At 43.7% G+C, this 27,260-nt stretch overlaps 1 protein-coding gene across 2 annotated transcripts in view; it reads left to right on the forward strand.

The window, feature by feature from the left end:
- SVEP1 (sushi, von Willebrand factor type A, EGF and pentraxin domain containing 1) overlaps positions 1-27,260 on the forward strand; it is a 154,541-nt gene that overhangs the window by 14,600 nt on the left and 112,681 nt on the right. For both annotated transcript variants that reach the window (XM_084834685.1, XM_084834684.1), the window contains exons 2-3: positions 2,363-2,618; positions 3,864-4,040. In XM_084834685.1, the coding sequence (XP_084690811.1) occupies positions 2,363-2,618; positions 3,864-4,040 (433 nt within the window). The remainder of the gene's footprint in view (positions 1-2,362; positions 2,619-3,863; positions 4,041-27,260) is intronic.

Consider the following 27,260-nt stretch of genomic DNA (forward strand, 5'->3'; position numbering starts at 1 on the left):
TGTGCTTTAGCAAAAAGGAATAACTGAAAGATGTATGATGATAATCTACATTTCTTGCGACCTTTTCACACTACAATATTAACAAGAGGTCCATGATACCCAAGTTCTTGCTTCTGCAGTATATGTTTTAGACACAGTAGTTTCAGCTGCAATATTGCAATGCCTGGAACAAAACTTCAGTGTTATTTTCCTTCAGCATCCTCCACCCATCCACCTTGTGGGTCTGTTGGTTTGGAGCCCATGGAGACATGTCAGGTGACGCTTAGACAGCTGGAGCTTAATTGAAATTTTCAACCGAGGAAGTAACAAAAACATGTGACTATGGCCTGAAAATCTCAGCTTGTAGGGCATATATGTAATTTCCATTGTTTTGATAGGCATAATTTGGTCCAACGGTAAGGTTGTGTTGCCAACAAATTACACCTAAAGTGGTGATTTGGGCAACTTTTAGGGTAAAGTGGAACTGTATGTCAGAGTTTGTGAGATGGTAGAACATGGGGCCAAAGTAGCTATGATGGTGACAGATCTATGTTTAAAGCTGGGTCTGTCCCAAAGCAGGAGATGGTGTAGATCTGATTTTTAGAGCAGAAAGGGTGCAAGGGCAGAGGGTGCTAAACTCTTCTCGTGCCTGTGTCTTTATCTCCACACTGATTCCCTAGTACTTTCATCCACAGCTGAACACCATCCCTAGAAATGAACCTGGATGGAAAAAAGCACTTGGGAGGTGAGGGGGAAGCTGCAGGCAGGGGGAAGGTTCAGCTCCCTTCACTCTAAAACTGGACCCTTATGCCCCCACTTCATATGTGATCAGGGCAGATCTGGTTTTAAACAAACAGATTTGTCGCTATCACATTTCATTTGGCTCTTAACCTATTCCTATTTATTTCTAGTGTTCTTGTCTGCCTTGGCATTCTTTCTGTCTTTAACAGTGTGTGACCCCTGGATCATACAGTGTTAAACATGTATGCCTCAATCAAGGATTTGCACTGACTCCTTGTATTGTATTGCAATTCAATTGACTTCATTTGAACAGCACCAGTTGTTATCGCAGGGTTACACCAGTGCAGCACTCTTATCCCATTTAACCTCACACTGACTAATCAGGGCTTTTGAAACACTGATAAAGACATTTATACTCTTGGAGTGGTGAATATCAGATTATTATGTGTATGTTTGCTTTTTACCAAAGTGGGTGACTTTGCTTATTACCATAAGAAGCTGCCTGTAAAACTGGGGGGTTTCTCCACTAGCGATTTCCTCCAAGCTGGCTGTGTGTTGAGGTCATTAGGGATATATGACATCGTGGCCATCCAGCAGCCACCCCAGAGCTTATCAGGGAAAAAACAGATTTCCTGAGACTGCTTAAAGTCCAGTTCTTTTCCTTAAGTCGGGTTCTCCATGGCATAGCTGTTGTGTCCCGTCTCCCCCCATTTACCTCGGGTATGCTGTCCCTACCCAGGGGTGAGCCTTGACCCCAGTCAAGGGGTGTTTCCTGTCCCCTGTGTTTTCAGCACAAACCAATTAGTGTCTACTCAGAAGTAACTCCCATTTTGCTCCATGAGGCTTGTGCACATCAGAATTTACTGAGATCCCCCTGAATTGAATACAGAGTTTAAAGCACTTTCACTGAAGCCTGTAAAGTGCGTTACCGAACCTCCGATTCTCTATGGCTTGGTTTATTGCCTTCAAAAGTAACTACTTCACACCTTCATTATAGAGACCCTGTGGTTAGAAAGGGGCTGGTTTCCCATACCTGTTTCCTCCCCCCACCTTTCCCAGCACAAGCATATGTGTGTCTACTCGGAAGTAACTCCCATTGTACTCAATGAGGCTTGCTCCTGAAATGCAGGTGCATCTGGAGTTTCAGGGGAAAGGAGGAAGGGGGGGGAGCGGGGGCGGGGGAAAGCCTCTCTTATTGATTAGAGTGCCAGTCAGATGACGTTCACTCCAACCCCACCAGGAAGTATGTTCTGTGAAGTGATTTTTACTGGTGTGGAGCATGGAGCCCCGCATGGACCAAAGTGCAGCAAAGATGATCCTTTTTTAAAAAAAAAATCCAGTACTTGTCCATTCACTTCTCCTTCCGTTGTCGTGGAGACACGGTCCTGGTTGACAAACCCATAGCATCTGTATTGTGACTGAATTTGAGTGTGTGAACTGTGAATCTGGCTTTGGCTTTTTAACCACATTGTCTGCTGAAAGATTGTTGATTTTATGGTGTTAATACTGGGTGGTCCTGCAAAAACTGAATTAGGCTAAACACTGAGAGTAAAGGGAATGCATGCTGGCTGAAAAGACCATGGGCAGGTCATCAGCTTGCTTCCTCTTGGCTTGAAATGATGTTATTTTTTCCTTCTTGTAGCAAATACTGCTTCACTCCCGTGCAAATGCTACCAAGGTGATATTTCTTATTACGGATGGATATTCCAATGGAGGCGATCCCAGACCCATTGCAGCATCCTTGCGTGAATTTGGAGTGGAGATCTTCACAGTTGGGATATGGCAAGGCAACATCCGAGAGCTGAATGACATGGCTTCTCACCCAAAGGAAGAACATTGTTACTTGCTGCACAGTTTTGCAGAGTTTGAAGCTTTAGCTCGCAGAGCCCTTCATGAAGGTATTGCATCTAGTTCTGCCTTCTGTGGAATACTTTAATGCATTGATATTCTGTTATTATATTATTTTATTTATTTGAATTAAAAATTCACCATGAGGTCCTGTGTTAAATAGTTGATTAACTCAAAATCAGGGCACTGGAGGAAACCCTTCTCTTGGATATGCAAATACAGCACAGTTAAACCCAAACACACACAACTCAAGGGTGAGGACTGTAAATGCCATGATACTTGTTTTTAGAGTAAGATGACTGATAGTACTGAATTAGAAAACTAAGGATCACTGCCTATGAAATTCCTTTTGGACCAGTCTCTACAAGGGGCTTTGCTTGGTAAGATCATCAGAATGTGGCTCTTGCTCTTTCTGTGCAAAATCTAAAACTCCTTGAATAGTCAGAGCTAGTTTTACATATAAATACTATTAAATACTATAGAATATACTGTCGATTCTTTGCCAGAAAAGCATCATCCTCTAATAAAGTGGCAGAAGTTTGTCACATCTTCTAAGAATTGAACAATGTTTGCTGATTGGAAATACCTTCGATTGGGCCAGTTTTGAGAATTGACAAACTAGGCACTTTTAAGTAAGCACCTCAAAACAAGTACCCAAAATAGATATCAGAACCCACTCATCAGTCTGGAAAGGCTTGATGTCAATTTTTATACCAGTAAAGAGTGCAAATACTACCAAGTCATTTTTTCTTTCTTTTCATTTTGGAAAAAATTACACTTAATTAAATCAGTGGAACAAAGAGCGTGGGGGGGGGGGAGAACTTTTGTTTTAGGGTACAGAAACGGAACTGTCCCCTGCACAAGCCACCTTGAAATGAGTAGGAACTGTAAAACAGTGCTACTGTTCTGCAGCTTACATTCATTGCAATGAGGTTTGCGCAGGGGAATTACCCAGTGGATTGGGTCCTTAGAAATAAACTCACAGGTGCTGACTCTCAAAGGGCTGAGGAAATGTATCAATGGAACATTGCTATGGCTGTGAAACTGACCAATCTCCCCTGCCCCCAAATTCCCTCTTTGCAGCCAATGGAAAATTTATCTTATTAAGAGTAGGGCAAGAAACATGAATTCAATTTTAAAATAAATTCTTAAGACTAGGTTTACTTTTGCACTGGAAATGAAAGTTTTCTCAATTTTAAAAACATATTTGAACTGTAGTTATGGTTATTATCTCTAATCTGTTTGTTTGTTTGTATTATTTATTTGGGACCTCCCCCAAATACCCCTGCTTACAGATTTGCCTTCTGGTAGTTACATTCAAGAAGACATATCCCATTGCTCCTATCTTTGTGATGGGAGTGAAAACTGCTGTGATATCATGGCAAGCTGCAAATGTGGCACCCACACAGGACAGTTTGAGTGCATCTGTGAAAAAGGATACTATGGCAAAGGGCTACAGCATGAATGTACAGGTCAGTATCTGTTTTCGTCTTTTTTATGACTGCTGATGTAAGGATTCCAGGGTGGATTGCTGCTGATATAAGAGCCCTAGAGCTAGTGGCAGCAGGTGGGGCAGAGGGCAGGGCAGCTAAATGTAGGCAGAGCCATTTATAGGCCAAGCCAGGGTTCATAATAGGCAGAACCAATGGTAGGCAGAGTAGCTTCAAGAGGCAAGTTACTTCAGGATTATGAGTGTAAATCACAGGGTTGGACAGGGGTGGTCTGACCCACAAAGAAGCGGTCCTTTGAAACTACATTTGTCTGCTCCAGCAGCAGGCTACTGCACAGAAAAGGGAAACTGGGGCAAGTAACTTCAAGAACATGGGTGCAAAGGATGGGGGAAAGGGGGATCTAGACAGCAACACAGTAAAACAGTCCTTTGAGGGCCTGTTTTTCTGGTACAGCTGCAACCTTTGCACAGAAAAGGTAAACTGAGGCTGGGTTAAAAAATAAATAAATTAGCAAGAGTTCGTGGGCTTCCTGGACACCCCTCCCCCCCAACACACACATGATTGTTCCTATATCCCCAGGATGATGGGTTAAAAGGGGGGGCGGCGTGGAAAAGGACCTGAAGGATCGCCTCCTCCCATATGTGCCTGCCCGGACCTTAAGATCATCATCAGCGGCCCTTCTCCATGAGCCCCTGCCAAAGGAAGTGAGGCGGGTGGCTACTAGGAGGAGGGCTTTTTCTGTTGTGGCACCCCGGCTCTGGAATGAGCTCCCTAGTGAGGTTCGCCTGGCGCCTACATTGTACTCCTTTCGGCGCCAGGTGAAGACCTTTTTATTTTCCCAGGCATTTTAGCTTTCTAAATTTTTATCTTTGCTGTTTTAAATCTGTATTTTAAACTCCTGTACTGCTGCTAGGTTTTATTGTGGTTGTATTGTTATATTGTGGTTTTAATGTTCTATATATTTTAAATTGTTTTATTGTGTGTTGTTTGGTTTTAGTTTTTGTGAACCAAAAACTAGATACCAGAGAGCTTTGGCTATTGGGCGGTATAGAAATGAAATAAATAAATAAATAAATAAATAAAAGGTTTGGTGGCTTCTGGGACACCTGAGGTTGATTGGTTGTGGGTGTCCTGAAGGGCCTCTTAACAAATAGCTAGGTCCTGACTGACCCTCAGGAACAGATCAGGATCAAATATGGGAATCAGGCAGAGTGGTCCTCCTGGATGTCTTTCCTGCTTCGAATGCATTGGGACTGGGAGGAACAAAGAGAGAGCAGGCATGTGCATGCTGGAGGAGGAAAGAGCTTGGGTTCATCAGCTGGAAGGAGCCTCTGGCAGCCCAGGACTAGAACGGAGGGGGAGACTCATTGCACCCCTGTGAGGACAGATGCGTAATTTTGCTGGGGGAGGTTTTTTCTGGGGACAAGGGCAGGGTGGGGGACCTCTGGCAGGTGGGTGGACACGGCTCTGCCTGCCTGAAGCAACAGGCTGGTTCTGCCTAGAGCTGAGTACGGTAACCTCTTGTATTTGGCCAACTTCTTCCAAAGCTTCCTAGGATCCTTCAGCCCGCTAGTATAGAATATACCGTAAGTATGATAAACAGATGGAATAATTTTATTTGCACACAACATGCAAGGAGTGGCAGAAAAGCTCTTGGCCTAAGTCCAAACCTATGTATTTTAGCCAGCCAAGTGCTTGGTAACCACCTTGTTTTTTCCATCCTAGACAGACAGCACTCAGATGAAGAGCCTCCACATGCTAAAAATCTTAGGAGTTCATCTAAAATATTAAGTTCCACTAGGCTTAGCTATTGATGCTCTGTGTTTGCATTTTCTTGGAAATGTAATCAAGAAAAATATTTCTTGGAAATATAATGAAGAAAATTAAAAGTAAATGTTAATTTACTTTTCCTTGTGTTTTGACTGAACAATAAACTGGGTTTTTGACCATAACTCAGTAAGAGAGCACATGCTTTTATATGGAGAAGGTCTCAGGTTCAGTCCTTGGCATCTCTAGTTAAAAGGATCGAGTAGCAGATGATCTAACTGTCTGTGATCCTGAAAAGCTGCTGCAAGTCAGAGCAGACAATCCTGGGCTAGATGGACAAATAATCTTATGTTCCTAAGTCTAAAGACTAAGGAAAGCCAGATTTAGTGAAGGAGAAAATGGGCCAGGGGGCCAGGATTGGCTGGAAGACGACTAGGAAAGAAGATCACAACAAGTTTTGTATATCATCTTAGTATCCTGCTTCCTTGCCAGTAAGTATTGACAGAATTCCTCTAAGGTTTCCAGAAATGTTGGCTATACAGGGCATATAGTGTTTACAGAAGTACAAGTGCTTATGAATGCATTCCTGAAGCTCTTCTCAGCAAAATGAGATTGCTACACAAAGCTCTTTGAAAACTTTAGTTGTTTTCACTAATGGCAATAACAATCAAACACATCTGGCTTAGATTACGCTCTACAGTGAAGATGGCTGATTTATGCAAATTGAATTTTCTAATGTGAAATTTCTGCATTTATCGGGGTCTACAAGCAAAATGAAATTTTGACTGTGCTCCACTCTGGAGCTTATAATGGGCAAAACCCATTAGCCTTCATGTTCCACACAGTCGACACACGTGACTATTGTCTGTTTTTGAACACGCATGGTATAAAACCATACAGTTTTATGACTGCATTTGGCAAGGCATGGTTATTTTTTGGAAGAATGTCTCGACACTTCAGCAAATGGAAGTTTTTAGAAGGTGGCATCTATTATACGGTGCACATGAAGGTCTGCCATCTGCTGCACATGTGCGTATTGGAGGGAACTTGGTTGAGCTGTGCACACAAATCGTAACATTTGGCCTGAGGGGTTTAGCTTTTCTTGTAAACATGACTTAATCTTTCTCACATCTCACTGCATTTCTTTAAAAGAAAAAAAAAAAGATGAAAGACCACATGTGTCCATTACAGGGGAGGAAAGTAGAAAACTATTTGGAAATCTTATAATGGATGGTGGGGGAGTGCCGCAGGCAAGTTTAGAGTAAAGAATGTAATGACTGGTGGTGTTTTAACAGGGCTGCTTTTGGTTTTCAGGTATTAAAATGTATTGTTATTCTGAGGTATACCAACAGACTGTGGCTGAGACCCAAGGACTTGCTGGGCACAGGACCAGTGGAATATTTGACTCTTTTTCTTGAACTGCAGAACCACCATCCATCACCTACCACTCTGGTGGCGGAGGGTGAAGAGGCCCTAGCCACTCAGGGGATGGACAGAGTAATGGGGGAGGAAGTGGGAGGAGATGAGGAGGAGGAGCAGAGCCGAGAGAACATGTGATGGGACACAAGGCAACAGCTGGCCAGCTGAACCTGTGCTGCCATTCAGCCTTAGCCAGGAACTTGCAAGGAGGAAGTCCTCCCCTCCTCCTCCACCTCTAGGGATGGGGACGGAGAAGAAGTGATCTAAAAGCCAGGTCCCTTTCTCCAGGAAGCTTCAGAGAGAGGGAACTGCAATGTTGGATAAATGCTTGTGGAATTTCAGCTGTTTTAGGCCAAGCCAGTAGGAAGAAAGGAGGGCGGTTGCATTAGTGCCACTCTGCCAGGCAAGTATCTGTCTCAAAAAACAAATCTTAAGGAATTGTTGGCTTGCTGTAGACTAGGCTACTTCGGGGCTCTAGAAGGGATACGGTCAGTGGTGTAGTGGTAAATTTTGAAGTGCAGGTTCTCATCAAGACAGTCTTTGTGGCCGCACACCCAAGGATTGGCCAAAAATGCAGGCACCTGTATTGATCCATATCACAAAACAATTCTAGCAGTATTCATCTCTGCCAGGAGCAGATCTGTTATAAAGTTATTGTGTGTAAATGGCCCATTCAAGGCTACCCCAAAATACTTTTCATTACAACAGGGATAGCTCACAACTATATGTTGTTGCTGGGAATATTCATCCATCTCCCCCCTGCCCCAACTACTGTGAGAATTGCAACTAAGCTCAGAGGGAACAGGGAATTTTGAGGGGGAGAGCAGATTTATTTATTACTTATTTATAAGATTTATATGCCACCCATTTGGCATCTCCAAGCTGCATTTAGGTTTTTGTAGTAAAGGGCAATCATTGTATTCACTCTGTTTTTGAAGACTACACTTCATAATTTGCACATTATTCTGTTCACATTGTACTTAATTGATCACCAGCATGTTTGAACATTTCTGTTTACTATTTCGGTTTTCTAAAATGGGTATGTTTTTAAAAAAGCATGGTTCTCATCAAGGACCTTCCTGCTCTGCTGCATAGCCCAAGGCCAGTACAGGCATGGTGGATGGTCATTCCGAGGAACAGATTCATAGGGAAATGATTCCAAAATACCCTGAGGACTGAAGTAGCACGCATCCAAAATCCAAAGTTGGAGATGAGAGCGATGCTTTAACAGTAATTGCTACAATGGGCACCCCTAGTTGTAATATACAATTTCCAGTTACAAGATTTTCTGCTGCCCTTGCAGCATATATGCAACAGAAGAAGACAGGGACTCCCTTTTCTGTCAGTGGTTTTAATAATTGGAAAACTGCTTTAGATAGCAAAAAAAGAGGATTTCCTATCAAAATCTCACATTATTGTGATGTGTTTGTGGAAAGAAGCAGAAGTCACTGACGGACAAAGAGATTCACACCCGTTTAGTTTCTGAGCGGTTGCAGAAAAATCAGTTATAGTCCCAAAGTAGTGAAGTTCTTAGTGACATGTGAATTGCCTTTATATGGCAGTGATGATGAAGGATTGTTCATTGCCCTTTTCCTTTACACAGCTGAGCAAGATCCACAATGAAAAGCTATAGTTGAATGTATTGCCAATGCAATGTGTGCTTCCCCAATCATAACGAGTGATGGAATCTCTAGCCCTATGCAGGCATTCACCTGCACATGCGTAGGGCTAGGGATGTGCTAACCCACCCCTGTCCAGGTTCTCCGGCCACCCACCCAGCCCCTGCCCCTGCTCGCCCATCTCTGGATCGTGCTCGAGCCCCTTCTGACCTTGGCGAGCAGCCTGTGCTCACCCCAGCAGCCTCATCAACCTCTGCATTTTTGCTATTGCCATTTTATTTTTTAAAACATGGCAACCGCAGAGCTTGACACAGCTGCCACAATGAGTGCAAGGCTGCAAGCTGCTTGCCAAGTGCGGGCAGGAGGCAAGCGGAGGCAGGGGCTCAGCAAGCGGGGCTCGGGGGTGCGGGCAGGGGGGGTTCCGCCGGATTCCCGGATGGAATCAGGTGCCCACGCCATCCCTACATAGGGCTAAAGTGGAGAGAGGGACATGGGCATGCATGTGAGCCCCATCCCAAGTGTCCCCGCATGTCTAGCTGTTGTTGAGATTTTGTGCTAAAACATGCAAACTAGTATTGTGTAAAATATTGGTCCAGTATTTGGACTGTCTTTGTGCTGAGTACTGTTTTATACATGCCTGCATTTACTGAAAGCCTTTTTCAGGAGCAGTGTAAAGAAGGAAATATGTTGGACACTAGGTAACAGCGTTCCGTGCACCTCAGTGTTCAGTCATGCCGGCCACATGACCACGGAAGCGTCTTCAGACAGCGCTGGCTCTTTGGCTTAGAAACGGGGATGAGCACCGCACCCTAGAGTCGGACACGACTGGTTGGGGACACCTTTACCTTTTTATATTCACTATGGAAGGATTTTTTTTTAATTGTGAAACCATATAGAAAATGTGCAGTTCCAGGAAGAAATGTGCAGTACCGAAAGAACAGTTGGGCAGTAAGCAGTTCAAAATTCAAGTCATGCTTGCAAAACTTGTATTATGTTAACTGATATAAAATTTGATTGATAACAACAATGTAAACAGTAAAGTAAGTAGTCCAGTATCTTCTAGAATCCCCAAATGTTATCAACCGTACCCATTTCTCCTTCCCCTGCTAAAGAGACTAACTCAATTGCTACTCTTCACAGAGTGTTCACTAATGTTTCCAAGATGAAGGAAATCATTTTAGAACACCCATTTTAGAGGCCCATTTCCTGACAAGTCATATGAAATTGTCAATGTTGTGATAATAGTGTGATGTCAGAAAATATCCAATATGACATTGTTAACAGGGACTGCTGTGCTATGTTTGTGTGTCTATTTCATTTTTTTTTCTCTTGTTCTTAAGGTGTTTGTTCCAAATTGTGCCCTCTGTACCTACTCTGTTTTGGTCCTAAAAGCAACTCCATACAAAAAGTTCTGAAATGTAGCCAAGCTCTGTCTCAAGTGGTCATCCAAGAGGAGTAGGGAGTTTTATAATTTAAGAGTTAACAGATGTACTACTGAGCCACCGCTAAAAGTTGTCATGATATAGTGGATGGTGGACCTCGACCCAGGTTCAAACCCCCATAATCATAAAGCTGTGTGGTACATAGTCTAACCTACCTCACAGTCCTAACATGCCTCATAGGTTGACTGTGAAAATCAAGTGGTAAAACTCCATGAATGCCAACTTGAACTCCTTGGAGGACTCAATTGAAATAACAAACACCATGAGATTACCTCCTAATGCATGCCAAGGTTTGTCAACAAACGTACACTCAGTGGGGAGTTGTAGCCGTATAAGTTACAGATGTTTTGTCCTATTCTACACATTTAGGTGTAAACAAAAAGTATAACATGTGAAGTGGCCCATGAGAGCATCCACAGCAGCTTGCCGGGGCAGAGGGCCAGGGATAGTTCTTTAGATATGTAGAACCTAAACTATGTTGAGCTTTCTAGTGAAAAACAGCATCTTGATTTTTGCCTGGAAGTGCACCCACAACCTACCAAGAGTTCCAAACACGGGGGTAGTATAAGTGACACCCCTGGTTCTCTGTAAAGAGAGGAGTGGTTATCCCTAATCATGCGTTACTTCAAGTCGATAACTCATCCCGTGAGGGGCCATGCTGAGTAGACCCACCGCCAGCATGATGCACATTTCTTGGTTCGCTCCCCAACATCCACATGTACAGCGTGGATGTCTCTAGGGAGGGGGCCTTCACGCATATGTGTATAGGGCTATTGTACTCTGCACTATGTGAAGTTTCTGAACACTTTTTATGGGTGTGTTTTGAACCCCCACACAAAGAGCATTGCAGTAGTCTTTTTGGGAACTCAGCAACCTGAATGACAGTCACTAGGTCTGGATGAGATAGAAATTGCGATAGCTTCCATTTCAGTTGTAACTGATAAGAATGAAGTAGGGCTATCTGTTACCTGAGATTACACACAATCACAGAATACCTTCACACAAGGACATTATTTTCATTCGGACACAGAATTCAGCATCTTGTGCTTTCGTTTATAAATATGGTGAAATCTCGGAAGCCAGGGTACGGGATAGAGTTGTTTTTTCAGTGATCAAGATGGTGCTTCAGTATCATGCTTAGCTCTTCCATGTAGGAATTAATGTAAAATGTGTATGTAGATAATGGTGGTGGCTTTGCCTTAGCAGAAAGCACTTCTGCTCATGCAAGGTGGGGCACCCAATTTTTCCTTATCTCTCATACCCCAGCCCCTCTGAAAAACAGCTCCTGAGATTTGGGGGGCCAGTATGCGATATGGCATGGAGGTTAACAGTAAGTAGCAGGGAATGGCAAAAATCAGCTGCCCCAACTTGTGGAAGCACTGCCTGCTAAGGCAAGGCCACTGTTGCACACAACACAGTCTGTTTATGTGGTGTGTGGATGCTGTAGGGCAGTGGCTATTCACTGCTGTCTACTGTGCAAAAAAACCTGCACATGTGATTGTTTTGTGATTTCTATGTAGATATTATGGGAATGCCCATACAGAGTTGGTTTTCCATATGGGAATTTTGTAATGTGTGAGGTAGCCATCTCTGGTAGGGCAAGTGAATTTTCCCAGCAACAAAATATTGTTCCCTGTTGTACTGCAAAGTATTTTGGGGTGGATTGGTTTTGAATGGGCAATTAAGAGCCATTAGCTTTACAAAAGACCTGCTCCTGGTGGGGATGAAACCTGCTTGAGCTGGTTTGTTGATATGGATCAATGCAGCTGCCTGCATGTTTGGACTGTCCTTGGGTGCTTGGCTGTGGGGACTGTCACGATGAGTGCCTGCACCTCAAAATTTACCACTACACCACTGTACAAACGGAGTCATTTTGCCAGTTAAGATGAAAAATATATTGATTGCTGAATGTATTCTAGTGACTTAACATGGTGTTGTCAGGAAATAGAAGTCTGCAGCTTTTCTCAGATGCACTAATTGGCTGAGTGAGATTTTACTAATGTTAAGAGATTTTAAAGTTTGTAAAAAATAAAAAGAAGACCCTTGCATACAAGGACGCTGAGCTGAGTGACGGATTCGTACAAGTAACTTGATAAGAAACAGTTATTTTCTTTGCTTGAACTTTTGATGACTTTTTACAGTGTTTCTTTTTTTTTAGTATGCTAAGGTATTGAATAATCTAGTATGTTATCCAAACAGTATCATCATCCAGCTACTGTGCTGCTGGAAATTGTTTTTCTTTCTTCTTCTTTGCCTTTGTTCCAGGGTGGCTTATGATCTAGATGAGTAATAACCCTTTTTATGCCCAATCTAGTCTTCAGGATGGGATTCTAGCATTCTTCTTGTTGTAAAGCTAAGAGAAGATGGAAATGAGCCACTCACTAACTTAATTTATATTTTCATTCTCCATCATATAAATCATCCTTGCAAATGGCTACTAGCTGATTTGCCTATGGTAAGTATCAGTGCTTCTGTATGAAGTCTACATAGCCCTAGTTTCTTATGTGCAAATAGAGGTGAGATGATTACTAATGCCTGTAGTGAGTTGCTGTAAAGAGGTCCAAGTTATAAATCAAGATAAGGCCATAGAGGTTGTTTTTGGCAGGAGAATTTTGGCAGGAGAGCTAAAATACCTTTTTGGAGAATTGATGACCACGAGATTGAGCAACCTAGTTCTTACTGTTACCTAGTGACCTATTTCCCCCGCTGAAACTAACAGCTACACGGTCACTTTAGAGCAGTCTTCCCCAGCGTGGCACCCTCCAGATGTGTTGGACTTCAACTCCCATCCCCAGCAAACATGCTATCTGGGGATGATAGGGTTGTGGCCAGACGGAGGGAAAGTTTGGGAAAGCAGGTTGGGAAAGGCTGGTTTGCAGCAGGGTTTCTCAGACTATGGGCTGGGACCCATCAGTGGGTCTCATACCACTTCCAGGTGGGTCTCAGTGCTTCAGGCTGCCCAGTGCCTCTTTGCACCATGGCTGCACTATGCACACTGCATAAGCAGGTGCTTTGTTAGTGAGCAAGGCTAATATTTTTAATTATAATTTTTAAAACTGGTAATAAAGAGGAAGACGATAAGAGGGAAGTTGCTATAAGAGAAAGTGAATGTAAAAGCAGAAGGAGGAAGGGATGAAAGAAACTGACAGTGTAGGGGGATAGGTTGCAGGTTAAGTGCAAAAGGAAGACATGTAGTAAATGAGTTCAATGCTTTGAGAAGCATTTGGCGGGAAGAGGAAAACAGTATAAAATAAAGTCTTCTCTACTTAGATCCTCTGGATCAGCAAATTCTTCCTGAAGTGGGAAGGCTGAGTAATTGCAAGGGTGAAAGAACCCATCGTAGCTTCTTCCCCCACCTCTGTGCGTTCTGTACATGCAACCATAATCTTCATAATTACCTGCGATGCAGTGCAGATTGCTGAACCCACCACACGGCACAGCAGGGGTGGCTTCTTACCCACACCACAACCCATGGCTTTCAGTAGGGGTTTTGGGTGTGGGGAGAAGCTACCTACATTGTGCCAGGTTCGGATGACATGGCAACCCCATAGTAATTATGCAAATTGTGGGTGTGTGCACAGCACATGTGGGGCCAGGGGAAGAAGCCATGATGGGTTCCTTCGCCCCTACAATTGTCCGAACTCAGCCAATGTCTGTATTTCACTTGAGGAAAGCTGAAATATGGAATTCCCTGCTCCCAGGAAATAGCAGTGGCAAAGAATTTAGCCATTTCTAAGGAAGTATTGATATCAATATAAAATGAGATCATTGTTGCCTACTGAGTATGCCAAACTTTATTTCCATCTGCCACCATTTTGTGACTGGCTCCTACCCTGCAAAATTATTTTGTGACTGGTGGGGCTCAGTCATTTTCAGTTCTCTCAAGCGGGCCCAGAGGGTAGGAAGTTCGAGAACCTCCTGCTTTACAGCTATTAGGCTTAAGGTGGATAGGCCATTAAAACATTTGTAATGTTTTGGAGGTGTGGGTGGTGATGATAAACTAATCTCTTTTATTCTTAAAATATTGGAAGCAAAACTATTTCCCCCAACTCCTGTACGGAGGTGAAATCTGGGGACATCGTGGCTTTCTTGAGTTTGAATGTTTCTTGAACAAAATGCTTATGTCTTTTTAGGTCTATTTTTGCTTAGGTCTACCCCTAAGAGCACTCTCTTCCCTCCCTGTATGTAGAAACTCATTGAGATGCATATCCTTGGCATTTTTTGCTCTGCATATTTTAACTACTGGAATAAATTATAATCTATATAGGCAGATAGCTGCCAGAAAATTTGCCTGCTTGAGCGAACACTTCTAATAGATATGAAAAAGGAATTATTGGTTTTTGAATACTGTTCATTTAATGAAATCATATGGATTTTACCTGACCTATTTTAAGGCAGCCTTGGTGCCCTAGCTGTTGTTAGACTACAATCCATCATCTCCAGACAGCATGGACAGTGGTCAGGGATAATGGGATTTGTAGTCAAACAACATCTGGGAACCTCTGTTTTAAAGACATGAAACCAGATGTGCCCAGGGTCAAATTTAAGAACTGACTAAGATTTTTGTGCAGATTGATTTGATGAATTTGAGAGAAATTAATGTAGCAGCTCCATACCATATGATTAACTAGCTGCAGACATGTTATCAAAAAGGTGGTTTATTTTGCCTTTGCAGTGAGAAGAGCCCATCAAAAGAATTAACTGTTCAGGTGGTTGGCTGATGAATGATTCCTTTCTATACTTGCCTATTCTTGACCTGCTTCTGCAATTCTGTTTTATTTTGTGATGCTCAATGGTTGGAACAAGTTATACAATACCTCTTCCCTTTTGAACACTATAAATTGTAGTGTGAGCCACTCTAGAGAAGCCATGCTACGACTGCTTTGTCAGATAGGCCAGTTGCGCATGTTTCGGTGTGATTTATAGCTTTCTGCTATTACCACCGCATTTCCTCTAACTCTGGCCAGAAATGAAATCCAGAGCTCCAAGACAATTATCTGCCTGCGAGAGGTGGGGACCAGCAAGAACCCTCCTATCACTGTGGGCAAATGCCTGCTTTCCTCTTAGTTTCCCTTCGGCATATGTAGGGAGCTCCCAGACAGAGGAGTCCTGGCGCTAACTATCAGATGGTGCAGCCGTTCTCTGTTTTCTTACTTAATGGAAAAAGATGGAAGAAGCGGTGAGAAAATATGGGAGGATTATAAGTGGATGATGACGTCTTCTTGACCCCCCAATAACTAAATAGAATAAAGGGCTGAGCAACTCTGTGGTCCCTGGGAGAGTGTCCCAGGGGCTGTAGGATGGTGTGGATCCCCTCTGAGCCATAGACACAGCTAGACGCAAGAGGGAATCTGAGTCGGAATTCACCGACCCTTCCCAACTGCTGCGGAAACCTCCGCAGTGTTTACCTTACCCAAGGTTGAAGCTCTGTCAGGGAAGGCAGGAAATGGGAGGAATGGGGGCATGCCAGTGGGAGGGACCGTGGATCCACCGGCCTCCCAGCCTCCATTCCTGGCCCAGCAATGGGATGCATCTGGATAGGGTCACACGCCTATCTAGCAGAATATGGAATTTTGAAGGGCAGGGACGCGAAAATTGCATCTGTGGCTCCTCCCGCCCACATAGGATTCTTGGAAGTTTCTGATCTCAGAGGTGTCTGTTGTTAGTGGGTCAGTTCTTTAGGACTGCACTCTGAATGAATGACTAAAGAGGTGGTTTTAGTTCCCACCTTCCCTGGGCATACTCTACATGCATAATAGTGTACAGAGCTTCAGTGTCTGCTGCTATCTTTTTCTCTGTAAATGGACCACTTACCTGGCTTCCAGGAAGTAACCTAAAGCGTGTGTGTGTGTGTGTGTGTGTGTGTGTGTGTAGGTGGGGGGGGCAAAAGCAGCGAAGACACGATTCACAGCATGGCTGCATCAAGGACTGAGGCCATCAAACACTGGCGGATGGAGATGATATGAATTTATTTATTTATTTGTTGTATTTTTAAGCTGCCTGATGGTCTCTGGGTGGAGTTCAAATGAATGAAAATATCATCTCCTTATGTCAAGGACTTAGCTGACCTTGACATACATTTTCTGAAAGTTCGGGGGACACATCTGCCTCTCTCAGGTTGCACTATTGCCTGCTCCCATGCTCACAGAATTGGAGCCAGAGCTGAATTAGTATTGTAGTGTGCACTTTAGTGGCATTGTCTCCAGCTTACTTTGGACTTGTGACCAAAAGAAACTGGTTGCCAGTGACAGTGATAGAGAAGCATAAGTCACAGTCAATATAATGCTATTGTACCTAATATATACGAATACTGTGGTTCAGTCTCCCATAAAACAATTCTTCTGACAAATGAAATGTGGGCGAAGTGGAATAGGTTAATTTGTAATAGTCCTTCATGCCTAGCAACCATTATATATGCCAGTAAATGTTGTTCTCTTGATGTTAATTATAGGATATACTATGCCATTAAATAGTGGTTTAACCTTAGATGCAAAAATTAGAGCTTTGGTTATATTTAATACTGCTGTATGCTTTGATGTAAAGCATTGATTCCTCCCCTCCTCTCCCCACTTTGATTTGCTAAGGATGGCTTTGATTAAGGTTGAGTGTCTGAGTACTTTTTAATAAGCCTACTTAAGCATGCACACAGACATTTTATTGGTGCAACAGTGGTTTATGTGGATGACAGTTTATGAGGACAGTAATTTTTAGATAGAAGTTTTCCAGATTTCTAATAGCTGAGACACACTTTCCCCCTAGATTTAAAAATGGAAGCACACCAAGTCTTACACCCTGGAAAGTTTTACTTTTCGAGTGTGAAAGAATAAGAATAACAGATCCCTCCTCAGGGTAGCCCACCCACTGTGTTTCTGGGTGAGTCACTCCTCTGTGCTATGTCTCAGCATCGGGAGCAATTGAATTATCTACTCACCCCTGGTGGAGGTATGGAGGCTGATTAAGGAGGCACGGCCAGAACAATGAATCATGTAGAGATGTAGCATGTAGTCTGCTCTGTTGGCACATGCTTTCGACTCACAAGAGACTGTTACCAAGAGGCTCAGCCTCACTGCACCTGTGTTAGTATCCTGTGTTGCCATTACGGCTGGCATTCACTAGAGAATCTACAGCTACTAGTTCAGCTGCACCTGGAATTGATAAAACAGCTTAAAAAAAATCACAACTGATCTATGGGAGGGACTTATCTGGAGCAGGATTAAGGAGGGAGTTAGAACCTCTAACCTTTTGTGTGGCATCCTCTGTTTCCTACACCCCGTGTAGTGTTGGGCTAGCAAAATGCAATAGCATGGGATATTTTAGGTTTCCTAAAAGAATGTGTGACAGAGCTGCATGTCCTGTTCCACTTCCCTAGTGCAGGGTGGCCTTGAGCAGTACCATTAGAAGCATTTACTTTGACCCTGCAGGTAAAGCAGGATTGTAGGATAAGCTGCCCAAAGGGTTTTCCTTATTGTGAAGTAGATTTTGTTGTTTGTATAGTAAGAGAGGCATAGACCTAGGTGGCACAACATGGCAGCACACTGGGGCTGTTGTGTCGTGTCGTGCTGGGCACTACTTATCCATGGTACCTGTGGTCACCTGGCTTGCCATAGCTTGTCATTTCATGCAAACCCAGGCGGCAGGGGTTGTTTGAGGGTTAGACATCCCTCAAATAACCCATGGCTGGATTTAGGGTTATTTGAGAGTTGTCTAACCTTCAAACAACCCCTGCCTCCTGGGCTGACATGACAAGTGACAGCAAGCTGGGCTACTGTGGGTACAATCCAAAAATGGCGCCCATCGGTGCGCAGCACAACACGGCAACCCCAGCGGGTGCATTAAGCCACGGTGGGCTGTTGTGACATGTGAATAGGCTCAGTATATGTTTTAACTTGGAAGTTTCAACTGCACCGTTAAGACAAAGTTGTAAAAGAATTGGCACATAGCTGGAAAGACTAACAAAATTCAGTACGGGATTGGGATCTTATTCAGGTTAGCTACTGAACTGTGACCATAGTAAAATACACATTTTGCAATAATGTTTTTTTAAGTTAGCCTTGCAGATGATGTAGCTCCACATTGTTTTAAACAGTGAAAGACCGGAAACAGACTTTACAACAGTCTGTCTTTACAACAACCAATTAATGTCCTCAAACATGAGCCAGCACCCCAAATTAACTATGGTATTTTTATGTTCTATAAACTTTATAGTATAAAGCAATAAGTAGATCTCAACTTAAACTAATAAAATAGAGATATAATGAAAGAGATCTTTGGAAACAAAATAAGAGTGAAAAAGAACATGAATTTTTAAATTGAAATAATGAAAAACAAAGTTGGTTGACTTCGTTTTAGCTCTCTTTTTTAGCAAGCATAGTTCGCTTTAACAGTATAATCCTGTCCATGTTTATTTCTTGGTAAGTGAGTTTAGGATTGCAGTTTAAGAGGCTGAGCTAGAGTTAAACCCTAGGTTCCAACTCTCGGCTTGTCGGGAGAGACAAGCCAGAGTTCTGGGTTCAGATGTCATACTAAACAACCCAGGGATGGAGTGGGAGCAATCAAGCGGTGTGAACTAACATGCTGGCTTGTTCACGACAACCCAGGTCTTTAAAAAAAAGCCTGTTATTGTTATGTGTGAACCAGGCCTCAGTCCTACCTAGCAACCAATTACATTTGAACACTTGAATTTAAGCCAGTTAAGTCCCATGATTTATTTAAAAGCAAGCACGCTAGCTTAACTTGGGGGCGGGGTGTGTGTCTAAAACTGAAGAAAAGCTGTTGTTCATTGTTAGTGGAGATTTGAATGGGAAGTATGCTGGCAGCAGGGCAACATTTTGTAAATTTCTGGGACAGTGATGTTCACTCTCCAGGAAATAGCCAGTAGCACCTTGAATGATCTGCAATAATTTCAACTTACAAATATTTGTTACCTTAGTTCACATTTTATGAATTTTAAGTTTTGAAAAAACAATCTCAATTGCAGTTGTAACAAAAGTGTGTGTGCACGCATGTGTGTGTCCAGTTAATGAAGTGGTTAATCATAGTTATTAGTCACTGCACCTGTTCAGCGTACAGTTGTAACATTCCCACATTTCTAAACAGTGGGAGGTTCCAGGGAAACCTTTTACAGCATGAGTTGCCTTTTGGATGCAAGACAACTGGAGATTTGCCGCATTTTCTGTAATAAACAGCGTTTTACAAATAAAGCAACATCTATCTCAAATCAACAGTAGTACCTCATGGAGGAAAAAATATGGAAGTGGTTTTGTTTTTTTACTTTTTTTCTCTAGCTAGACATTATGTTAGCTCTCTTGCCATACACGTGCTCCTGCCATGCACTTCCACAGTATAGGTGTGACTTCGAATGCCCCTCTCTGTCAGCGCTCAACCATTAGTTGTCATCATGGATAATCTGTTTTCACCATCAGCTGGTGAAACTTCTTGCGTAGTCTAACTTGAGGTTTATCCCAAAGCAGAGTAGCAGTTTTCTGGAATTATGGCATATTTATAGCACAAAATTATTGTTTTTAATTAGTAATCTCATTAGCACCACTAATTGGAAGCAAATGTAGATTAGAAACAGGTTTTTCTGAACAACTTTTGCGCAGTCTCAAATCTCTCATTTTGGGGCAAGGTGATTGAGCGGGTGGTGGCGATGCAGTTGAAGGCACACTTGGAAGAAACCGATTATCTAGATCCATATCAGTCGGGCCTCAGGCTTGGGCATGGGACAGAAACGGCCTTGGTCGCCTTGGTGGATGATATGAGGAGGGCTCTGGAAAGGGGTGAATGCTCCTTCCTTGCTCTCCTCGACCTCTCAGCGGCTTTTGATACCGTTGACCACAGTATATCCTCCTGGACTGCCTGGAGGGGTTGGGCATTGGAGACACCCTATTGCGGTGGTTCTGGTCCTTCCTCTCTGGCAGGTACCAGAGGGTAGCACTGGGAGAGGAGGTTTCGGACCCGTGGCTACTCACTTGTGGGGTGCCATAGGGTTCCATCCTCTCCCCGATGCTATTTAACATCTATGTGAAGCCGCTGGGGGCTATCATCAGGAGGTTTGGGGTGCGGTGTCATCCTTATGCGGATGACATGCAGCTCTACCTCTCGTTCAAATCTTCACCAAGTTTGGCTGTAGAATCCCTGTCCAAATGTCTGGAGACAGTGAGTGGCTGGATGGGGAGGAATAAGCTGAACCCTGACAAGACCGAGGTACTTTTGGTGGGAGACAAGAGGAGGCTGGGGGATGTTGACCTGGTGTTAAATGGGGTACGGCTACCCTTGAAAGACCAGGTCTGCAGCCTGGGGGTCATTTTGGACTCCCAGCTGTCCATGGAGGCTCAGGTGTCAGCTGTGAGCCGGACAGCGCTGTATCAACTCCATCTGATACGGCGGCTGCGCCCCTTCCTTCCCGACCATCTGCTCCCATCGGTAGTACATGCCCATGTCTCCTCTCGTTTAGACCACTGTAATGCGCTCTACGTGGGGTTACCCTTGAAGACGGTTCGGAAGCTGTAGCTAGTGCAGAACGCGGCGGCTCGCCTGATTAAAGGCAGCTGCCGGCAAGATCACATCACTCCAGTGCTGAAGGAGTTGCACTGGTTACCAGTTGTTTTCCAGGCCAAATTCAAGGTGTTGGTTTTGACCTTTAAAACCCTATATGGTTCTGGCCCAGCCTATCTTAAGGAGCGCCTCCAGCAACACCAGACAGGCTGCTTAACAAGATCAGCCTCGGATGGCCTTCTCTCTGTCCCATCAGCCAGGACAGCTAGACTGGTGGGGACGAGGGAGAGGGCCTTTTCTGTGGTGGCCCCCACTCTGTGGAACTCCCTCCCTAGGGAACTCCGCCATGCCCCCTCTTTAATGAGCTTCTGCCGTGCATTAAAAACGTGGTTGTTCAGGCAGGCATTTGGGGTGGGTTAGGGTATTGTAGAAAATATTTTTATTGTAGAATTTTATTGTTTTAAACTGTTTTATTATATATTCTGTACATCGCCCAGAGTGGCTGGGTGACCAGCCAGATGGGGGATTAAGACATTTAATAAATAATAATAATAATAATAATAATTTTTGACTTAATGTCAGTGGGTAAGAAGTTGTAAACATCAATTTCAAAATGCCCATTTGAATTAACATTTGATTAAGACAGCCATTCATAAATTGTGCAAAAGAGACATATGTTCTTAGACTTCCATTTTTATAGATGCATTAATTGGCCTTGAAGCAACAAATTACTTTAATAGCCTCAGGAATAAAGTTTAATGATCCAACAGGACAGCTGTTGAAACAACAGAGACAAAGGGGGTTGGGACCCCAAAAGGATATCACTGCCTGACCACATTCTGTTCTTTATAAGATCTGACCATGGGGTAGGATGGGGGCAGTAAAGAAATACTAAATGCAGTTGCCTCTGCTAGGCCGTTGATAGCACCATAATACTTACAGTGATATCCTATGTGAGGCCTCTGAAATTTCCTCTCTCCCTTTTTGCCAGTGCAACATTGCGCTAGCATTAAGAACAGGGCCAGAGTCAAAGGTAGACATGGTTGGGCATCTGCAGAGGGCCCACATCCCAGCAGGGACCCACTGACAAATGCCTCCTGGACTTGCTCCTCCTCTTCACCATTGCAGCCTGATTGTTCACCTGCCTCTCGCTCCGGCCCAGACCATGGTGATGGTGAGAAGGATCTCATGGCCTGCTTGTTAACTGGCTCTGCCTGTCAACCAAGCAAGTGGTAGCAATGATGAGGAAGAGGATGAGGAGCAATAGCAGCTGGTGACAATGGTGGTGAGAAGGCAGACACACTGAAGGAAAGGGCCCATTGAAAGTGCCTTGCCCAAGGGCCCTCCAAAACTTGAAGCCAGTGCTGACTAAGATTGCTTCCACACTAGAGTTGTTCAGTGCAGCTAAGGCATTGTGTTTCCACAATCATCTGGAAGTGGAATAAAATTGGATGTTCAACACAGGACTTAATATAGTGTTGTATTATCCAGTATTACCCTTTTCCATGGCCAGGACCCCAGCAAAGGGCTTTTAAAATGCTGATTGAAAACTTCCTGTTTGCAGGTGGTTCAGCCTGTTTTATGACTTCCTGTTGATCCAGGCTAGGGGATTAGTGATGAATAGCCTCTGAGTTCCCCCTGGAATAACCTCTGTGAATTGCCCCAATGTCAGTTTCGCTTCCCATGAAGGGGAGGCTTTAATTGCTGATTTTCTCTCTGCTTTTTCCATCTTAAAGACACAGGAGCCCTGAAAGGCTTTAAAAGTTCTTGGCCTGTCCACACTCAATGAGCTGATGCTACAATTGCATTTTATCACAAAAAAAAATTGGCACAAATCAGGTTGGAAAAAGCATGGGAGGATTACCCAGAAAACACTGAAATGCAATGGGCTAACAAGGGCATCATTTGGCTGCTCTGTCGAATGTAAATTAAAAAGGAAGCCAGTTCCAAAGAAAGGGCTAGGGTGGAAGCAGCCATATGGGATAACTCTTACAGCCCTTATTATCCCTTGTAGTTCTGCTAGAAGCTTTAAGGATGGCAACAGAATGTAGGATCAGACTTTCAGGATTTCAACCACAATCTAATCTACACTAGGGAGCACCATTGGTCTCATTATGATAAGGGATTACTAGTTTGTGATGCGTTTTCACTTCATTTTCCTGTCATCCCATGTCCTTGAGACTCTTTTTCTTCATTGAAAGACCCATACGAGAAAAAAGGGTTGTATACAAATTGTTCTTTAAAATGCTCTTCATGTTGAGTTAGTTGAGGGAGGGGCTGTAAGTGGCAGAACTTACCACTTGCATGCAGAAGGCCGCAGGCTCAACCCCTGACATTTCCAGGCTGAAACCCTGGAGAATGCTGCCAGTCAGTGTCAACAATATTAGGCTAGATGGACCAAGGGTCTGACTCAATATAAGGCAGCTTCCTCAGTTCCTAGTTAATGTGAGTTTGAAAATGCTATAAATTTAACATTTCTCCAGCTAAATAATTTGAAATGGAAATATGACAGGTTCCCAGTAAGCTGTCATTAGCTTGAGAACTTTGGTGTGAAATGTCTAGCTTTGCTAGGGTGCCCTTGATTACATAAATATGCTTTTCAACAACAATGTTTATATTGCTTTGACCAACATTTCCAGCCACTAGAGACACATCGTTCATGAAACAGCTGACATATAATGCTTGAGAACATGCGCCATTTACAATGTTTATTTACTTAGCAGCCAAGGGTCAGATGGTTTAATTTAGCTTGACAGAGCTGAGGCACACACATTCAGGCAGTAGAAAATAGAAAGATGCTTATTCCAGTTGTTTTTTCACATATTGTAAAAGAAATCTGTTTCATTACTAGCTTTCTCAGCCCTCTCCTATCTGTATCTATAGGAGCATATCATGCTAGTTTTATAATTTCATGTAAAATTTCACAATTAAAGCTAACAAATGGGAACACACATCCCATTAAATGCATCCAAGTAATGTTCCTTCTAAATAGAGAGCTGAAACTTATTTTTTCCTTCACAAAATAAACAATTTCAACAAAGTTAAAGTTCGGAAGCAAAGTATTTCCCAAACTTTAGGAAAACCTATTCAAGTGAGATTTTGAAACATCTAGAACCCTAATCGTTTTACAAAATGGTGCCTTCAGTCTTGAATCAATTAGGGCAGATGGCTGAAGTCATGACCAGTGCAAATAATTGTATCTTCAGATGGGTGCAAGTAATTTTATTTTCAGAATGTCTTGCAAACTTCTCATAGCATGCTACTGAGGGTTCCGCCATATTTCTTTCTCAGCCAGATTGCAATTAGGGATGTATGGACTGTGTAAAATCCGCTCCGTCTGTGTTTCGCAGATTGTCAGGTGCCTTTTGTTCCGTCATCCGCCCACAGACAGATGCAATTTTTTTTCATCATGTGGAAAAATACACAAATAATTACATAAGTATTTACATAATTTACCTTAGTATGTAACATTTAGTGTATTGTCCCCCATTCCATTCAATGTTTCCTCTGCAGAAACTTACATATTTTCCTATGAATTTATATGCGTAAATTTCGGGAAAGTAAAAAAATAATCTGAAAGTTCACAGACTCCGTGCAGCCCAAGGGAGTTGCTCTGCAGTGGATTCCACAGGTCAGATTCTTAGAAATCCGTGCTTATTTTAGTCCATCTTGAATTACTCCAGCGTCCCTAATTGTAATAGGGATCTAACCACTCAGAAATGTTCCATTGGGCAACACTGAGACAAACTCTCCACTCTGATCTTTGTTTCTTGGATTCTGCACGAGTCTTCCTTCATGGGCATTCTAGCTGTCTCCCATCTTACTTCATTACCTTCAGCTCAGGTCTATACCAGGGAGCTGCACAGCTCTGGCTCAGAGGGAGAGGCATTATTATGTCAACTGCCTGAGTCATCTCTATAGCCCACAAAGTGACCAAGGCTTTGACAGGAGCACCAGCCATACCAGGAGGAAAATCCCCTAGGACCCTCCTGAAATCTCAGAATCCACTGGCCTCTAGGAATGGAGCATTTTAATAGGTCCCCCACCCTTACAGAGGGAAAAGGTGGCTGAAAGTCTAAACCTCAATAGCAAGTGATCTGACAGTGACAAGGGAATAGATGTTAAACCTCTACTTTCAGATCACTTTCCTCCTGTCCGGTTGAAAAAACCAAATCAAGAGTTTGTCCTGCCCCATCCCTTGAGCTGATCACATGTTTGGGTGTTGTGAACTACCTCATGGTTGTCTTGGTGACTATGAAGTCCTGTGCTGCCCCGGCTCTGATGTCCTTGGCATTAATGTTGGCATTAATATTGAGATCCCACCAACAACCATATGTGACCATCTCCATCAGTTCAGGCAGGGAGCGGGGTGGAGATTCTGTTGGTGAGATTCACCAACAGAATCTCCAGTCTGTCCTGGGTGTCCAACACAAAACACTAACACCCAAGACTGACATTCAAAGAGGAAGACAGCGTTCTATAGACCACATCAACACCCTTGACCCTCAGATTTGTGGCTGTTCTGCACCAAGTATCAAGAGAAACTAACTTTTAGTTAAAAGAAATTTAACTAAAAGTATTTAAAAGTATTCTTTAGTTAAAAGAAATTTAACTAAATATACTTGGAGAAACTAACTGCTCCCAGTTCTTCCACCCAGGTCGTGGTAATGTAGACCAGGTTGGCCCCCTCCTCCACACTCAAATCATGGATGATAGAGGTGTTATTTTGGACTGACCTGTCATTCAGCAGTAGCAGACCAGAAGGCAAGCTGGTGAGTCTGCTAGAAACCAATCAGTTGTGGGGAAGAAATGGAAGAAAGAACAGTTGTACAATGTTTAATTGCTCTTCTCAACTGGCCTGTTAACTCCCCAACACCATACTTTCCCCTATCTGTGACTGTACTGATATGGGTACCCTCATCTCTCCTCAGGTCATCCCAACAAATTTTCCAGGTGCATTCCAATATAGCTAATTTTGAGTCAATAAAACAAAGACACCCCCCCAGCAGGCAGAGCAAAGCCACAGTAAACATAGATCAGTCTCATACCACCAAGCTTCAAGCTGCTAAAGCAGCTCAAATTTCCATGGGGTAGTATTTAACAGGGCTTCTGCACTCCCATCGATTCCATTGCACAAGTGGGACACACTGCTTGCACAATGGGGATTTAGTCCTTCATAGAATCATTGGGTTGGAAGGGGCCTACAAGACCATCGAGTCCAACCCCCTGCTCAGTGCAGGAAGCCTGATTCTCAGGTGGTCTCCCAGGCGGTCTCCCATCCAAGTAGGGGTGTACGAAACCCCGCTTACCTGACTCCGCCGGGTTCCGCAGGTGGGGGGAGGCGATCCGTTCCTCCCCTCGGAATCCTGCCTGGCCAGCTCCGCTCCGCGGCCAGGCTGCAGAGCCACCGGCCGGGCCAACCCACAGCAGGGCCTCCAGCCACTGCTGGGCTGCTGCAGACGCAAATGGTGTCCTGCATAGGTGACACCATTTGCGTCCCTATGCAAGCCCGTGATAGGCTACGTAAATATTTACGTAGTCTATCACGGCTAAAGCAGGGACGCAAATGGCATCCCCTACGCCATTTGCGTTACCACTTTAGCCATGATAGGCTACATAAATATTTACATAGCCTATCACAGCTAAAGTGGGAACGCAAATGGCGTAGGGGACGCCATTTGCGTCCCTGCTTTAGCCGTGATAGGCTACGTAAATATATACATAGCCTATCACAGGCCGGCGTAGGGACACAAATGGCGGCCGCTATGACAGCCACCATTTGCAGCCCGGCAGTGGCCGGAGCCGCTGCCGGAGCCGCAGCCAGGTAGTCTCCGTTTCGCGGGGCTTTCGCGGGGTGGTGGAGCGGGGGACTCTGTTCTGCCACGGATTCCAGGGGGCCGTATTCACTGGAATTCGGCCCCCCTGGGATCCGTGGCAGAATTCTCTAACATCCCTATATCGAAGTACTAACCAGGGCTGACTCTGCTTAGCTTCTGAGATCGTGACATGAGCAGGAATACACAGTTCTGCCCCATTCCAGAAATGAGCATTTTCACTCATTTCCAGTTCCTATTTGAAGCCCCAAATCCCTGTTGCACAAACGGTGGGTCCCACTGGCACTTGGGCAGCATTGGATACTGCCCATAGTTACATATAGCATTTCTTAGAAAATTACGCATCACTTACAGCATGGCACTATTTGGCATTAAACGCTGTATGTAATCCTATTTTAAATGCTTCCAGCAGTTTAAATTAATAACATTTGCTATATCCAAGGAACATCACTGTCGCTCCTGTCCATAACAACCAGTTGCCACTTCAATAGAGCTATACTAAAAGGATTTTTTTTTAAAGTTGGCTTTTATCGTAGGTTTTACAGCTAGTTATAGATTTTTTACTTGGACATAAGAACTATACAAAATGGGGATGCATAGGAGTGGGCTTCATAACAATAAATAATAAGATAATTGGTTTCCCGCAAATGCAGTTCGTAGAGA

This window comes from Heloderma suspectum, chromosome 2 (assembly GCF_057233095.1).
Source record: "Heloderma suspectum isolate Gila_16-S chromosome 2, 16-S_ref, whole genome shotgun sequence".
Lineage (NCBI taxonomy): Eukaryota > Metazoa > Chordata > Lepidosauria > Squamata > Helodermatidae > Heloderma > Heloderma suspectum.